This window comes from Sus scrofa, chromosome 17, assembly GCF_000003025.6.
Source record: "Sus scrofa isolate TJ Tabasco breed Duroc chromosome 17, Sscrofa11.1, whole genome shotgun sequence".
In the NCBI taxonomy this organism is placed as follows: Eukaryota; Metazoa; Chordata; class Mammalia; order Artiodactyla; family Suidae; genus Sus; species Sus scrofa.
In genome coordinates this window covers 18482225-18500919 of record NC_010459.5, presented here as the reverse complement: position 1 = coordinate 18500919, position 18695 = coordinate 18482225, and the positions used below count along the sequence as shown (strand labels likewise).

Below are 18695 nucleotides of genomic sequence, written 5' to 3'. Positions count from 1 at the left end.
GAAATAGAATTGTCTGGAGGTAAAGGCTGCCCCATTAGAAGGGACAGGCTCTGCCCAGCCCACTTCATTCATTTTTCCCATTAGCCTAATCCCTAATCCCTAACGCATCTGGGATTTAATATAACCACCAACATCCCCCGACCCCTAATCTCACAGAAGGGGAAACTGGGGTTCAGAAAGTCACATGGCACACTTAAGGTTTCATAGCTTGTTGGTTATGTAACAAGAATAAGAATCCAGGTTTGGGGTTTCTCCCAGTTCAGTACTTTTTCCATTACATGGGTGTATGAATTCTAAAGGTTCAGCTGCATTTGTCAGTAAAACCTATGAGAGGTCCTAGTGGCTACCAGAACTTTAGGCTACATGGAGGAATAGGAAGAGGATAGAGAGAAGGAGGGAGGGGGGAGGGAGGGAATAAATTGCCTCATTCCTTACCAACTCCCTCTTCTTGTAGACTTCAAATATAGGGCAGAGCACACCTGCCCTGACAGCTGGTTTTGTCAAACCTGGAAGTAATGCTGAAACTATTGAGGCTGAAAACAAAACAAACAACAAAAAATATTTAACAGTCCTATCAAGAATATTTCAGCCCTTATAATCAGAACTCCAAATGAGCAAGCTAATGTTCCATGTTTCACAGGCAACCCATGAGAAATTCACGAGCAGGTCTTGTGGGAGGGTTGGAGGTGGGAGGCCTGTTAGTAATTAAAAGGTTTACTTGATTAAAAATACAACATCTCTCTGAAAAATACTTAGGTGCCTGTGTCTTTAGAACTAGACTCTTAAAAATCTACCAATCACGTTTCCTGCTGAGAGAAGAACTAGTGATCATGACTCAGGTAATTTGGCTTTGCCTCATGGAAAATTCTAGAAACTGGTGGTTAATGTTCACATCTCCAATTATAAGAGAGCACAAAACTTGAGTAGGCTCCTAGAGAGAGCAAAAATGAGGAGGGGTATGTGCATGTGTGTGTGTGCGTGTGCGTGTGTGTGTGTGTGTGTGTGTGTGTGTGTTGTGTTTGACACTAGTTTCATATTTTGGCTTAAAGAAAAACAAAACAAAACAAAACAAAAAAAAAGAACAACTCCTCCAATGTTATCTGTCTACCTAAGTTTCCTGTTATTGTGACAGGAATCAAGGATGTTATGAAATCTTCAGATATTGGCAATATCTCTACTTTTTTTTTAGGGCCACACCCATGGCATATGGAAGTGCTAGGCTAGGGATTGGATCAGAGCTGCAGCTGCCAGCCTATGCCACAGCCACAGCAACGACAGATCCAAGCCACATCTGCAACCTACATCACTGCAACCTACATAGCAGTGCAGAATCCCACTCGGAACCCACTGAGTGAGGCCAGGGATCAAACCTGTGTCCTCATGGATATTAGTCAGGTTCATCACTGCTGAGCCACGATGGGAACTCCCATCTCCCTATTTTTAATTTTTTGGCGGGGAGGAGTTGGTGGCTGGCTGAGCAGACGAAACCTTGTGGAGGGGAAAGAAAGCCATACCAAATCCATAGAGCACCATTCAGACCACCAGCCACACGGTGTGCTTTCCACCCTCCCTTGCAGACAAGCCTGCCTTACAGGGAGAGAAACTGACTGGAGACCCTGTCCCCCGTCATCTGGTTTTGCTCATTCTGATGATCTCCAAGGACCAGGCAGGCTGGTGTCTGCTACTGGCCCAGCCCATCCATTCCTTATTCTGATTCCAACTGTCAAGAAGCCCCCAACATCATCACACATCTGCCACGTCACTGAGCATTGGCTGGGTGCCAGATCCATGTGTTTCCTTGTGGAGCCTCATCGTCCTATAAATTCTTGCTCCCTTTGAAGAGATGAGGAAACTGAGACTTTGAGACGCTCAGTAAAGAGCCGGGTCAGACAGCTCATAGCAGAGCCAGTACCCAGCTTTCTGGGCTCAAGCCTTTCATCAGATGTTGGCTACACCCCCAAGGGCACAGGAGTAGGTTCTGCAGGCATCAAGCCTTAACCGGGCTTCTTAGAAGCTCCTTTTAAGACCTGCAGCAATGAAGTTCCCCTGGGTTGCATCATCCTGTTCCATTCTATAGCAGGATTTCTCAGCCTTGACACTGTCTACATTTTGGACCTGGTAACTGTTTGCTGTGGGGGCTTCCTGAGCACAGTAGGACGTTTACCTGGCCTTTACTCACTACATACCAGTAGCAGTCCTCCCTCGCTGATAACAAACAAAATATCTCTAGACACTGCCCAATGTGGTGGGGAGCTTGGGGGGGAGGGGCGGTACAAAAGTAGCTTCAGATGAGAACCCTATTTTCTAGCTACCATTTCTCAAGTGCTTTATGGCAGTTAAGGCTGTAGCTTCTGGATATAAACTCCCTGGGTTTAAGTCCTAATATTGCCATTACAGCTGGGTGAGTTAACTGCTTGATTATTTGTTTTGTTTTTTCCTTTTTTGTCTGCCCCATGGCACATGGAGTTCCCCGGACCAGAGATAAGGTCTATAACGCAGCTGCGGCAGTGCCAAATCCTTCAACCTGCTGTGTGGGGCTGGGCTTGATTCTGCATCCTGGCACTGCAAAATCACTGTAGATCTGTTGTGCCACAGCAGGAATTCCACTGCTTAATTGTACCGCTATTACTTCATCTATGAAATGAGGATAAAGACTGTCCCTGTCTTATCATGTTGAGTGAGTTCAAATAAGTTAATAACTACAATAGCCTAATTATTAATACAATATATGCCTCGGTCTATGTGTATAGTGTGTAGCTGGATGATGGCTGTGATGGTCTGTGTGTGTAGTATGTAGCTGGACGATGGCTGTGATGTGATGCTGGGGGATCCTGTGTGCCAGGCACTGTGCTAAGCATTTTGCAAACATGGCCCAACTTGTCCTCACAATTCTAGAAGTATTCAAGATCATCTCTCTTCTATAGCAAAGAAGCTGAGACTCAGAGACTAAATCTTTCTGGATGTCCCACGGGTATCTTCATATCAAGCAAGGAGCTAAGCCAGGATCCAAAATTAGGTCTGTCTGACTCCAAAGTCTACCTATTTCAGAACATTCGCATTTCCACAGAAGAAAACCAAGGAGCAGAAAAGATGGACATGAGGCTTTGGGCCCAGATGCACACACTGCAGGCAGCCTTCAGTTTGCTGATGAAGAAGGGTACTGATTCAGAGATGGATCTGGGGTGCACAAGAACACACTGCATCCGCTCTGTTCTTGGTGTGCAGGAATCCTCTGGGAAGTTCCTTAGCATCCGCAGACTGTGATCTGTGCATAAAGGTGGGACCATGGACTACAAAGGAAGCATTAAGAGTAGAGCTCCTTGGAGTTCCCATTGTGGCTCAGTGGGTTAAGAACCTGACTAGTATCCATGAGGATGTGGATTCGATTCCCGGCCTTGCTTAGCAGGTTAAGGATCTGTCATTGCAGCAAGCTGTAGCGTAGGTCGAAGAGGCAGCTCAGATCCATCATTGCCCTGGCTGTGGCATAGACCAGCAGCTGCAGCTCTGATTCAACCCCTAGCCTGGGAACTTCCATATACTTCAGGTGTGGCTATAAAAAGAAAAAAAAAAAAGAGAGATCCCTGAATCTCTTGTATAACTCACTCTACCTTGAGTGATGGTCTTACTTGATTTCATAAAAGACTCCAGATTTTCCCACCCATTGCAGAAGGCGTTGAAGAGCACAAGTTCTAGAATCAGATTCCCAAGATTTGAGCACGTCTATTTGTGTGCTCTTGTCTGTGCCTCAGGTCACTCATCTGTAAAGCAGGGTGCTCCATTACCTGCTTTGAACTTGTCCTGAGGAACAGAGAAGGTTAATAAATGTAAAGGAGCAAGCCCTCTGTACTGGCCCTTATTCCCAGGAATATTTCTGGTTGGAAAAACATTATCACCATATCCGCTCACACCAGCCATAAGAGCATCCTGTTGGTATAATCTTTTACATATTTTCAAAATATGAGAACAAGTTCTAGCTGACTCTGCCCCCACAGCCACTCTGTGCTGCATCATAATTCCTCCTGTCCTCACTTTAGAGATAGGGGTCATGGAAAGCCAAGGGAGCTGTCTGACTTCCTCAAGGTCATGCAAAGCCTTAGTGACTGAGCTGGTCTGAGGACCCCAATGCTGCCACTCCAGTGCTTTCTCTACTTTCTAGAATGCAAATGAAATTCTCAGGCCTCCTATGAAAGTCAGGTGCTAAGAGACAACAGAAAATTTAGTAGCGTTAAGGCAAGAACCACCCTAACTATAGGTGTATAGTTGTGATGATTCCTGCCAACTGACTCCACCATCTTACCTTCATCATCTCCACTGAAAAGGGCAGCAAAGTGACCAATTCTAGTCCTAGGACATCCAAAGTAGATAGCATATTAAGGGATTCTGGGTAAAAATCAAGGATGCCAGAAAAACAGTGGCATGATTTCCCAGAACTTCCATTTGCAGTCATCAGTGCAATGAATGGTTTTTCACTGCCTGCTTTGACTTTGCTTTCCCTGGAAGGAAAAAGCAGTTGAACTAGTGTGCTCAGCCCTCCTGAATTAATAATTTAATGACTCACCATTCTTTGTGGTACTGGCCACATCCAGATTCAACCAAGATTTCAAGAACAAAACTGCAGCTCCTAATGCACTAAGGATCCGGCAGAACAGTTTTCAGAGATCTTTCAGGGACCTCATGGGTAATGAAATGATGAGACTGGCCAAATCTGATGGGCTGCACCAAAAATCTGAGCAAGGGGACAGGAAAGGAAGGAAGGAGAGAGATTGAAAGAAAGAAGAGAGCTTAATTGCTTAGTATAACAATGGGGATCATTGCCTGTAGATTTTTTTTCACATGGGCTCCTCTAGGATGTTCATTAACGCTCATAAAACATCCAAAGAGGTGATTAGAGCAATGTCTCTAACATCTGTCCCTTCTGATGGAGACTTTAGGCATCTTTTGCATATGAATGAATTCGTCTTCCTATGAATGTGCTTGTGGTTCAAAGTAAATTGTATTTTGGTCATTATAAGTGGGTTTTTCCATTAAACCAAATTAAAAACGAAATAAATCTAACCTGGCATTGTCTGTTCCAAGGCTCTCAGAAGCCCCGACACACTTGAACCATATTATGCAGCAGTGAACTAATCCCCAGAAGTGCAGCCTCCCCCCTCCTCCCACCCCTTCCCCCCAGCATGTCTCTGCAGGTGGTGACAGATCACAGGTCAGAGTAATCTGCTCTTGAATAGAGGGCACCTTAGATTTGGAGCAGCAACTGTGGGGGGTTAATTGGATATTCTGATTCAGAGATGGAGGAAGAGCTCCCCATTAGCTGGAGCCTGCTGATATGAGATTGATTCATTTCTTTAAATAACTGGGGTTTGCCTCTTTGTAGGGGTCATGAGCCACTTGTCAGAACTCTCAGTGTGCATTTGCCATCAGCTTTGTAAGTCAGGGAAATACATGACTCTTCAAACTTTGTGTCATAGGTGTAAATTCCTACATGTCTAAATAGGAATACAACATCACGGTGGAGGAGATTTTCCTGCAAAAAAAAAAAAATGCTAAATATGGTAAAGAGCTTTCTGCTAGCTACAGTCTGGAAACCCAGCAAGTGTATGGCCATCCAGAACTTAACCTCCTCCCAAAATTCCCTGCATCAGGATCTTAAGGAGACACCTTGATCCCTTAGGTCCTACCGGGCCGTGCTCATGACCATGCTCATGAGATGCATGCTTCTTTTACCAAAATTGAGAGCCAGGGCAGAGTGTGTGTTGTGTCTCTTTGTTGTCCAGCCAGAGCAAAGATAATAGATTCTGAAATAGGGCCACTCCATTTTGTACATGGACATAAGTCATTCAGAGGAAACTGACCATGATTGGGCACAGGTCAGAGTTTTGCCTCAAGCAGGAATAGGAGCTACTGTTTTATTAAGATGCAATTGGAAGTGGAGCAACTCCCCCACCACCCTGTAATTGGAGCTCTCAAGTCTGCAGCAGGGGAGAAGCATAGGCTGGAAACTCAAGGATGGAGACATAGAAGCTGATCCACCACAGGCCAGGCAGGTGGGGACCAGCCCCATCAGCAGTGTTCCTGCCCACGGGGTTGCCAAGCATCACAGGAGGGATGAGGGAGCGTCTCCACACTTGTGAATCACCAGGCTTAGTGAATTGTTCTTACAGAGGAAGCCAGGTACTGATTCTTTCCTGAATTCTCACAAGCAGCTGTTTTCCTTTGCCAAAGCTGAAGCTAGTCCTGCTCTGCTTCCCTTGGAGTCAAGTAAGGATAATTTGATATGTCCTTTCTTTGCTCAGCTAACAGAGGGCTGTGATTCACTTTTATGCTGCCTTAAATTTAGGTAGTAGAACAAGCAGGACCATTCTGGCTTTTTTCATCTGGGGAGATGCGCCTTCTCTTTGCTTTATTGTACTTTGAAAAGGTGTATCAGAGCATCATACTCAAGCACTGGCCCTGGCTGCCTCCCACCCGCTGTAATTGCGGAGAGTGCTAAGAGGGACTCCATCCATCTCAAGACTTCCGCAGTACGCATTCCGTGGGGGCAGACTTACACCACGCGCACCCTCGCGCATGTGTGCGTGCGCGCATGCACACGTCCAGCACTATCCAGCCGCAGCCTCCCTATCACCAGTGCCAAAGGCCACGGTGACAGATGGATGCTGCCGCAGAATTTTTTTTTTTTCCTTCTTTTCTTTCTCTCTCCCATCCCCCACCGAACCTTTTTTTCCCCAGCCTTGGCATAAAATGGTCAAATGATGTTCTACCGCAGAATTCAATTTCACAGTTCAGTTAGGTCCTTGATTACACTGCCAAATTCAGATTAATGTGCATTTAACTAACATGGATCAGGGGAATTCTGGCTGCCAGCCATCTGTACGCAGAGCAATTGATAGCTGTGTGGAGTTTTATGCCCTGTCCACCCCAGCACATCACTGGTGAAATTGATTGATTAAATGAATTCATTGCTATAATTATTTATAATTTTGATACATCACAAGCTTGTGTCTGACCCTATCCTCAGAGATGTTGTGCTCATTGTGCTCAGTCTGGCTGAGTTATTAACTGAGGATTTTTTATTCCCACATAACACAGCTTTTTTGTTGTTGTTTTGTTTTGCCCTTCTTCTTTTTTGATTGGGTTTGAATAGAGAAATGAAAAATGCCTGTTTCTTTAAGATTTAATTTATATGGCATTCTAAAAGGCATCAAGAAACTAAAAAATGAATATATGTTATTAACCATTTCAAAGAGGAAGGAAGCTAAGACTATGTTTTTTCAGTATTTTTTTAAGATTCCTGTAGAAAGAATTCTGTAGAGAGCATTCCTTCTCATAATGTATCTGATTTTCAATGACAATTAGTGACTCTGTGACAACAGCTCAGCAGTGTATCAGCCGGGTGATAATTTGCAAATTGATCTGGTCTCTTATTACAAGCTGCCATGTGGAAATCCCCCTTAAAAGTATGCAAACAATGGTCTTGTTTATATGAACGTACTTGTTCACAAAATCACAGGTCTGTTCTTTTCAAAGTAGTAGGGGAAAGCCTTCCTGGTATATCTTTTTTTTTAATTAGAGTATAGTTGATTTACAGTAATGTGCCTATTTCTGCTGTATAGCATAGTGACCCAGTCATATATATATGACTGTGTTATATACATATAGCCACACACACACATATACGTGTGTGTGCATATATACACATACATATATACTTTTTCTCATATATACGTACCTTCTTTTTCTCATACTATCTTCCATCATGTTCTATTCCAAGAGACTGAATATTGTTCCCTGTGCTCTTGTGTAGGACTTCATTGCTTATCCATTCTGAATGTGATAGGTCGCTCCTCTGCTCTGTTCTACTGTCTTCCCTCCTACTTAGTTGCTCTCCACCTCTGCTTCCGGTCCCTGTGTCCTTGCAATATGGTCTTAAGAGGTAAACTACATGCATAGGTCTTTTGGAAATGGTTTGGGCTATGATTGGTGGGAGACACCTGAGATTAACTTAGGAAATATCTATACCTTTCCCTGGTCCAATTCCACTGCATTGTGGTTTCACAAATGATAAAATTCTACATCCCTCTCAAGATCCTATAGGCTGGCTCTTGTGGACTTCAAATATACTCCCCCCCGCCTTTTTTTCCCTAGAATGTATTTATAAAGCAAATTGTAGAAAAGATTGTCCAGTTCGATCTTACTCCTTTGCAAGTCTTTCTTGTACACATGTGCAAAACTATATGTGGGCAAATTCATCATTTTTGTTTCACCCATTTACAAATACATCATGGCAGAGATGACTCAGAGAAGGACAGTTACATAATTATAACAGTTTAAGAGCCATGTAACAGGTTTATTGTTATTGGAGCTTGGGCTTTCTGTCTTGGACAGATGAACATAAGAAAGTGTGGGTATTGTTGTAGCTGAACACAAAATTCTGCTCTGGCCGAAGCAAAAATGAAAGCCATGAATTATGTACCTACACTCCGTGCATTTCTCTGTGAAGATGATTTCTTTGGGGGGGGGTATTTTGAGCTGATTTCTCTAAGCCAAGATTGATTAGAAACACACACACACACGCAAGCACACTTAATTTTTTTTCCTTCCATCCCCCTCCCCCAGGCATTACCATCCATCATTTTCTGGACCAGTTCTTGTTTTCTGCCCCAGGCTGCTCAGACATTTGGGCCCCCAATGAAACACCCTAGCCAGGCTTTAGCTCTGTAGCTGTCACTCCACCGAGGTGTGTTCACCTCGGTCTTGACCCTGTCTACCTTCTTATCGTGGAAGGAGAAGTTATCATATCTCTGAGGAGGTATCAGGGATTCAGATTCCAAGTGACACTGGATTGGAATCCCAGCCCGACTTCTTAGGAACTTTGAGACCTTTGCATGACCTGCTTAAGCCCGTAGTACCTCAGCTTCCTTATCTGTAAAATAGAACTCTCATTGTGTAATTTGGGATTTAATGCAGCAGTGTACATGCAAGGCTTTGAACAGCCCCTGGCACGTGGAAAGCACTCAGCAACTGTCAGGGATTGTTGTTACCATCAGCATGAGTTATTCCGGCAGGATAAGCTTCTACCAGAGCAGTTAGTTCGTGGAAAGGGCCTGATTTGCCTCCCAGTAAAACACCTCTGCATTTTATCAAAGAGAGAATGTCCAGCCTCTATTATATAGACCAGGGAGGTAACTATGAGTGGTAGAAACTCCAGGGCAGGCAAGAAAGCAGGCCTGTGGTGCCAGTATGCCCAGCAGTGGGCACATGGACACTCTCCTACTGGAAGTGAAGGCCTGACCTGAACAGAAGAATCAGGTTGTATAATCTTCTCAGGGGTGGAAGTGGTTTGCTTGGAGGCAGTTTCATCTCCCAGAGTCTCAGTTTTATCAGCAATACAGTGGGGTTGGAGTTCTGTAGCACTGCGGGTTAAGGATCTGGTGTTGTCACTCCAGGGAAGGGCCAAGGGAATGGCAGGGGGACCCTGACAGCATCTCCTGTAAAGGAAGGACAAAAAAGGGTCTTGGGAAAGTATAAGGGTTCCCGATTTCTGGATCAAAACATACTATTTTAAAAGCAAAGGGGGGAGTTCCTGTTGTGGCTCAGTGGTAATGAACCTGACTAGTAACCATAAGGATGCAAGTTCTATCCCTGGCCTCTCTCAGTGGGTTAAGGATCTGGTATTGCCATAAGCTGTGATGTCGGTCACAAATGTGGCTTGGATCCTGCGTTGCTGTGGCTGTGGCATAGGCTGGCAGCTGCAGCTCTGATACAGAATGCAGAGGTGTTCACTGGGAGCTAGACATCTGTGAAACTAGATCTTAGAGACAAAACATCTGTGAAACTAGTCTTAGAGACAAACGGTGCCATTGCCTTTTGTGGACTCTGGGAAGAGGTGCTAACTCTTAAAAAAAAAAAAAAAAAAAAAAAAAAAAGCAGTGAATGAGGAGCTAACATCATCATAGGAAACAGTTTCTGGAGCCTGGTCAAAGGACAATGGATGGTTTGGCTCCAGTGAGAGAATGTGTGGTCCTCCCTCCAGGCTCCATCCCTTCAGAGAGAAGAGAGAAGATGGCAAGAGAACCAATGACTGTGCTCCTTCATATTCCAATCTAATCCATCAGCAAATCCTGTCAGCTCTATCGTTACTTGAGATCCTGCCATCTCTTACCACCTCTGCAGCACCGACCCTAATCTCTGCCCACATTGACTGCAGGATGCTAACTGGCATCCCTGTTTCCACTCTTGACACCACACCCTCTCCTCCAGCAGCCAGAGAGTCAAGATCTTGTCACTCCTCTCTGCTTAGCAGCCTCCAGTGTCTTCCACCTCCCTCAGCAACAGCCAGCGTCCTTGCCACGGTCTGTATGATCTGCCCCATCCCACCTCCCACTGCATCTCCGCCCATCTTTCCAAACTGCCTCCCCTCCACTCCAGGAGAGCCTCCATGCTGTTCCAGAATCTTGCATGTGCCTCGCCTTCTGCCTGAACAACCACCTCCTCCGAGAAGTCTCAGAGCTTGCCCCCTCACTTCTGCCAGTTTTCTGCCTGGGTGGCACCTCTTAGCCATCCTTCCCAAGACAGCATCTTGTTACTCTCAGCCCCCTTGCTCTGTTTTATTTTTCTTTTATCACCTATTACTACTAGACCATATACTATTTATTGATTTTCTTTTTCTTTTTTTTTAATTATGGCCACACCTGGAGTATATGGACATTCCCAGGCTAGGGGTCAAATCAGAGCTGAAGCTGAGACTATGCCACAGTCATAGCAATGCCAGATCTGAGCCATATCTGCAGCCCACACTGTAGCTCACAGCAGTGCCGGACACTTAACCCACTGAGTGGGGCCAGAGATCAAACCCACATCCTCATGGATACTACTCAGGTTCATTACCGCTAAGCTACAATCGGAACTCCTGTTTATTGATTTTCTTATTTATCATCTGTCTCCTTCTCCAGGAGGTAAACTCCTGAAAGGGAGAAATGCTACCCATTATGATTATTACTGAAATGATGCCTAGCATATAGTTGTTGCTCAAATATTACTTTGTGGACTAAATGAATGGATGATGTACCATGTAGGAGCAATGAATTCATCTAGAACAGTGCCACTGGATCTGACATTCTGTAATGGTGGAAGGTTCTGTATCTGAGCTCTCCAGCATGGTGACTCTGAAATACTTAACCTGTGCTCAGTGTGACTGAGGAGCTGAATTCTTTAACTTTAATTTTTTTTTTTTTTTGGTCTTTTTAGGGCCACACCCACCGCATATGGAGTTTTCCAGGCTAGGGGTCAAATCAGAGCTGTAGCCAGCTGGCCTACACCACAGCCACAGCAACACCAGATCTGAGCCGCATCTGCAACCTACACCACAGCTCACAGCAACACCAGATCCTTAACCCACCGAGCAAGGCCAGGGATTGAATCTTTGTCCTCATGGACACTAGTCAGATTTGTTTCCACTGAGCCACGATGGAAACTCCTTAACTTTAATTTTTATTGATTTTAATTAAATAGCCGCTTGTACCCAGGGACCATCATTTTAGAGCAGATCTAGATCCTTGGGGTGGGTAGGGGTGGGCATTTAGATGTCATCCCCTGTCTCTCCCAGTAGAGTGGTAGAGATTTCCTGGAGCACTGTGTTAAGAAGGAGCCCGAGGTCCAATCAATCAGTCTTTTTAAAGCGCCTTCTATGAATGCAACACTCTGTTATCACCAGGCTCTTACACAAAAGTATATTGACCTATTAGCACTTTCTTTCTGCTTTGGGCAAGGAGGTGAGAGTGGTATGATGTGGCACATTTGCCACCCCTGACCTCCAGTGGTGCCCAGAGCTCCTTCTTGATCCTTTCCAGAGAATGATTGCTGGAACCTATACCTAGTGGCATACAAGCCCCTCACTGGCTTCCCTGACCCCTGCCTTGTCAGTCCCCTCCCCCTCCCCTAAATTCCGTCAATCCACTCTTCACGATCAGAGTAAAATGTTCTTATCTGGAATCTTTTTGAAGGCTGCCAACCAGATTTCTCTTGCACACACACACACACACACACACACACACACACACACACAGCTTTGCAAATTTTATTCTCTCAAATACACCTGTACTCATTTGCGTGCATTTTCCTTATTGTCTGAAAAGTTGCTTTGACAGGGAGCCAGGTCTCCCCTTTTACGTGTATCTCTTAAGTTATGTGTATGATTGATACCCAAGTCTGTGAATTCAGAAGTATTAGGGAAAGGTCTCCTACTCCTGAAATTTCTCGCTGAGAAGTTAGCTGAAGACTAACATCTTTTCATGAGGAATGGGGTCTTCAGTTCCTGAGAAAGGAAACAGGGCTTGGAGTTCCCATCGTGGTTCAGTGGTTAACGAATCCAACTAGGAACCATGAGGTGGCGGGTTCGATCCCTGGCCTTGCTCAGTGGGTTAAGGATCCAGCATTGCCGTGAGCTGTGGTATAGGTCGCAGACTCGGCTTGGATCCCGAGTTGCTGTGGCTCTGGCATAGGCCGGTGTCTACAGCTCCGATTCAACCTCTAGCCTGGGAACCTTCATATGCCGTGGGAAGTGGCCCTAGAAAAGGCAAAGAGACAAAAAAGAAAAGAAAATATATTTTGGATAAGAAACACTGAATTAAAACTCCCCGGGGGTACATCAGGTGGGTAGAGTTCAGGGATGTTGCTAAATATCCTACAAGGCCTGGGAACCCCACTTCTCCTATCTGGCCCCAAACATAGATAGTGGCAAGGTTGAGAAACCCTGGTCTGAGAGCTTTCTCTGACTGCTGGAGCCTGCTCAGCCCAGGCCATGGCAGGCCAGGAGTGCCAGCAAATTAACATCCCAAGGAGCTGACCTTAAGCATTGTCAGAATTAGAATTAATTAGTATAAGAAGGGAGCTGGCATATGAATATTTTAACTCCCTGCCCTCAAATGGGGCAGCTCTGTGAGGTGTATTCTGTATAGTCTCCTAGGATCTGAGCTGCCCAGGGGGATTAACTTCCAGTTCTTCAGGGTTACCTTGCTGTGTATGTTACAGTTTGCCAGAGAAACAGAACCAGTGGGGGGGGCGGCTATATAGAAAGAGAGCGATTTTAAGGAATTGACTCATGTGATTGTGGGGGCCAGAAATCCCAACAGGAGTTGATGGAGTCTTGAGCCCAAAGGCAGTTCTGATGCAAAAATCCCTCCTTTTTGCATGACCTTCATCTTTTCTCCTAAAACCTTCAGCTGATTGGATGCAGCCCACCCACATTTTGGAGGGTAAGCTGTTCTACTCAAAGTCTACTGACTCAAATCACATCTAAAAATTACCTTCACAGTAATATCTAGTCTGGTGTTTGATCAAGCAGCTGAGTCCCTTGCCTAGCCAAGTGGACACCTGAAATGAACCATCATACTTTTATGACTCACCCTTTATTGGCATTTTCCTCTTTCCTGTCTCACTTCAAAACCCCTGGGATCACCTCCTCCTACTTGCCTTCTAATCCAGGTCTCAATGTCTGTTTATGGGATTTTAATAGGGAAGAAAAAAGAGACTTAGAAGGGGAGGTCAGAGGTCAGATAAGGGGTGGGAGCGGGGCATCCTGGAACCTCTCGAGGTAAGCCTCACCCACGAGTGGGCTGTACAATGAGTGGTCTTCATTGGGACCAGCCCTGTGATGACCGTGGTGTTCAGATGTAGCATGTGAATTTCTCCATCCATGTCTGTCTTCCCAGGTGGATTACGATCGAGCACAGATGGTCCTCAGCCCTCCACTGTCAGGGTCCGACACCTACCCCAGGGGTCCCGCCAAACTACCTCAGAGTCAAAGCAAAGCAGGCTATTCCTCAAGCAGCCACCAGTACCCATCTGGGTACCACAAAGCCACCCTGTACCACCACCCCTCCCTGCAGACCAGTTCGCAGTACATCTCCACAGCTTCTTACCTGAGCTCTCTCAGCTTCTCATCCAACACCTACCCCCCACCCAGCTGGGGCTCCTCCTCAGACCAGCAGCCCTCCAGGGTATCCCACGAACAGTTCCGGGCTGCCCTGCAGCTGGTGGTCAGCCCAGGAGACCCCAGGGAATACTTGGACAACTTTATCAAAATCGGGGAAGGCTCAACCGGCATTGTGTGCATCGCCACTGAGAAACACACGGGGAAGCAAGTCGCGGTGAAGAAAATGGACCTCCGAAAGCAACAGAGACGAGAGCTGCTATTTAATGAGGTAGATGGTGTGTCTGGATCATTTTTCTGTCCCATGTAAAACTTCTTTCTCATTCCAGAAAGAGCACATGTACATGTGAGAAAACACAGAAAATGTAAATACAAAAATAGTGTCCCTTTCTCTATGCATGTATGGCTGCTGCTTTTTAAAAATTTGTTAACTTTTTTACTGAACTATAGTTGATATATGCTTTATGTTCGTTTCAGTGTAAAGTGATTCAGTTATACATATATGTGTGTGTATATATATACATATATATACATATATATACACACACGTACATATATTCTTTTTCAAATTCTTTTCCCTTATAGATTATTATAAAATGTTGAGTATCATTCCCTGTGCTATATAGTAGGTCCTTGTTGGTATTATTTTATATATAGTAGTGTGTATATGTTAATCCCAAATTCCTAATTTATCCTTCCCTCACCCCCTTTCCCCTTTGATAATCATAAGTTTGTTTATCATATCTGGATCTTTTTCTGTTTTGTTTTTAAATTCATTTTATCGTTTTTTTGATTCCACATCATGTGATATTTGTCTTTTTCTGGCTTACTTCGCTTAGTATGGTAATTTCTAGGTCCATCCATGTTGCTGTAAATGGCATTATTTCATTCTTTTTTATGGCTGAGTAATATTTCATTACATATATATATGTATATATATATATATATATATACATACATATACATATGTGTGTGTATGCGCGCGCACACACACCCACACACACACCTCACATCTTCTTTATCCATTCTTCTGCCAGTGGACATTTAGATTGCTTCCCTGTCTTGGCTATTATAAATAGTGCTGCTATGAACATAAGTGTGCATGTATCTTTTTGAATTAGAGTTTTCTCCAGATAGGTGCCCTTTGTGAAGTATTTCCTGAGGATCAGCCACTGTGCTAAGCATCGGTCTGGTTTGATTCTCACAACAGCCTTAGAGAAATGTTATATCCATTTTAGCCGCAAGGAGATCTGGATTCAAGTTTCAGGACTAGCCTAGGATCAGGCAACAGGTTCATACAGCTGTAACAGTGCATTCATCTGTGACTTTGGACTTCTTCTGTGAGGGCCAAAGCTGGAGCCAGTCCCACATGGCTCCAGCTGTCATGATGTTCATTTCTTTTCCCTACTCCATATCTCATGAGGAGCCTTCAGGAACTGTGGACTGGGTCTTTAGGAACTGTGGACCGGGTAAATGGGCTTCAGCTTCTTCCAGTCCCCAGTTCCTGATTTCTGGATCTTATTTCCACATCACAGTTCCCAAACAGATAGGGCAAATATAATATAGTCAAACTGTATAATTTATTATTTAACACTCATTCTAAAAATGTCACCAGAAGCAGCCATAGGACAGCAATTCCTGGACGTTCTCTCCAGCAAGCAAACACAATTTGGCCTTTTTATGCTAAGTCATAATGGTTTTACCTGTAAGACTTATTGTTTTTGTTCAGCCCAAACCTCTCTCAGACTCAACCCCAGTCCTCCCAAGAAGTTCAAGTGGTCCCATATGGCTCCAGCCCTAATAACTGTTTACCTTGTTCATTTGTGAGACTCATTATCCTTGAGCTGATGACCTTTTCCCCAGTTAACCATTAGCAGAGTATTGACAGTGCATTTTTTTTCTTTTTAGGGTGCACTTGCGGCATATATAAGTTCCCAGGCTAAGGATCTAACCAGAGCTATAGCTGCCAACGCACGCCACAGCCACAGCAACGCAAAATCCGAGCTATACCACAGCTCACAGCAACACTAGATCCTTAACTCTGGACAGTGCATTTTATTTTAACTTTTTAATGTTTATTTTTTGCTTTTTAGGGCTGCACTTGCAGCATATGGAGGTTCCCACGCTAGGGGTTGAATCAGAGCTACAGCTGCTGGCCTACGCCACAGCCACAGCAATGCAGGGTCCTAGCTGCATCTGTGACCTATACCACAGCTCACAGCAATGCAGGATCCTTAACCCACTGAGCAGGGCAAGGGATTGAACCCACAACCTCATGGTTACTAGTCAGATTCGTTTCCTCAGTGCCACAATGGAAACTCCCCTGAACAGTGTATTTTAAAAGGCAACCCTTGGGCTAGCTAACCACATTCCCAAGAATGGTCAACTACACTCCCTCTCGTGAATGTACACCTTGCCATGGTTCTGCCTGCTTTCTCTCCTTGTTCTCCCCTCAACCCAATGTCTGGTGGACCTACCACCTTCTCTGAATTTACAAACTTGATTCCCTCGGATCCTGCTAGCTACTCTCAAAGCTGTCCCATCATCTGTAATAGACTTCTGAAAGAAAAAAAAAAAAAAAACCCTCCCCCAAAATCCGTGCTTCTCCATCAATCGAATTCACAGCCCAAGTGGAGCCATGAGAAAAGAAAAAGCCAAATTTCACTGTCCCAAGTCAAACACTATCTTTCCATTTTGCCCAGGTTGTGATAATGCGGGATTATCACCATGACAACGTGGTTGACATGTACAACAGCTACCTTGTCAGTGATGAGCTCTGGGTGGTCATGGAATTTTTAGAAGGCGGTGCCTTGACAGACATCGTTACTCATACCAGGTAAGTTTCTATATTATCCAGACAGATCATTCAAGGTCTTATTTGTCTCCTCTGGGGTGGGCTTCAGTGACTCTCTTGATGGACACTCCATAACTTGTAAGCACTTTGAAGGCAGAGACATGACTATCCTTTTCCTCTGTATTCTTCAGGTGCCCATTATAATATCATGTGTGTATAGTTCATTCATTCCATTTATATCTCCTCACCCTCCAAAAATTCATTGATGCCCATTGATTACTTTTATTTTTTAATTGTTTTGATAATACATTTTATTTTTTCTCTATCAATATGACTCTATTTTTTTATTAAAGTATAGTTGATTTACAGTGTTGTGCCAATTTCTGCTGTACAGCAAAGTGACCCAGTCCTACATATATATGTACATTCTCTTTCTTATATATCTTCCATCATGGTCTATCCCAAGACACTGGATATAGTTCCCTGGACCATACAGTAGCACCTCATTGCTTCTCTATTCTAAATGTAATAGTTTTCACCTACTAGCCCCAAACTCCCACTCCATCCCCTCACTCCCTTGGCAACCACCAGTCTGTTCTTTACGTCTGTGAGTCTGTTTCTGTTTTGTAGGTAGGTTCATTTGTGCCATTTATTTATTTACTTATTTGTTGTCTTTTTAGGGCTGTACCCAAGGCATATGGAAGTTCACAGACTAGGGCTCAAATCAAAGCTGTAGCTGCTGGCCTACACCACAGCCATAGCAATGCAGGATCTGAGCCACATCTGTGACCTATACCAAAGCTCACAGCAATGCCAGATCCTTAACCCACTCATGGATACTAGTTGGGTTCATTATTGCTGAGCCGCAATGGGAACTCCCATATGCCATTTTTTAGATTCCACATATAAGTAATATCACATGGTATTTGTCTTTCTCTGTCTGGCTTACTTCACTTAGTAGAATCTCTAGTTACATCCATGTTGCTGCAAATGGCATTATTTTGTTCTTTTGTATGGTTGAGTAATATTCCATTGTGTATATGTACCACATCCTCTTAATGCATTCATCTGTCAATGGACATATAAGTTGCTTCCATGTCTTGGCTATTGTGAATAGTGCTGCTATAAACATAGGGCTGCATATACCTTTTTGAATTACAGTTTTGTCAGATACCCATTGGTTTTATTTTATTTTTTAAGGTTTTTGTTTTTTCTATTATAGTTGATTTGCAGAGTTCTGTCAATTTCTGCTCTACAGCAAAGTGACCCAGTCTCTATCTCTCTCTCACACACACATATATACATTCTTTTTCTCACATTATCCTCCATCATGTTCCATCACAAGTGACTAGATATAGTTCCCTGAGCTGTACAGCAGGATTTCATTGATTATCCACTCCAAATGCAACAGTTTGCATCTACTAACCCCAAATTCCCAGTCCATTCCCACTCCCTCCCTCTCCTCCTTAGCAACCACAAGTCTATTTTCCAAGTACATGAGTTTGTTTCTTTTCTGTATATAGGTTCATTTGTGCCATATATTAGATTCCAGGTATAAGTGATATCATATTGTATTTGTCTTTCTTTTTTCTGACTTACTTCACTTAGTATGAGTCTCCAGTTTCAGCCATGTTGCTGCAAATGGCATTATTTTGTTCCCTTTTATGACTGAGTAGTACTCCATTGTGTGTATATATCACATCTTCTTAATTCATTCATCTGTCAGTGGACATTTAGGTTGCTTCCATGTCTCAGCTATTGTAAATTGTGCTGCTCTATACATAGGGGTACATGTACCTTTTTGAAGTACAGTTTTGTCAGATACCCATTAATTTTAAATCAGCAAGCTGCTGAGAATGAATTTTCAGTGAAAAATAATAGAATTTCCCATCCCTACACAGATTTCTAAAACTCAGTTTCGTTCTCCTGAGTCACTATTCCTTTGCTGTGTGTTGATAGCACTGAGGGTAC

General features: G+C 44.0%; 1 protein-coding gene across 4 annotated transcripts in view; it reads left to right on the top strand.

Moving 5' to 3' along the window:
• PAK5 (p21 (RAC1) activated kinase 5) overlaps positions 1-18695 on the top strand; it is a 324810-nt gene that overhangs the window by 284950 nt on the left and 21165 nt on the right. For all 4 annotated transcript variants that reach the window (XM_021077404.1, XM_021077406.1, XM_021077405.1 and 1 more), the window contains 2 exons: positions 13710-14201; positions 16633-16766. In XM_021077404.1, coding sequence (XP_020933063.1) covers positions 13710-14201; positions 16633-16766 — 626 coding nt within the window. The remainder of the gene's footprint in view (positions 1-13709; positions 14202-16632; positions 16767-18695) is intronic.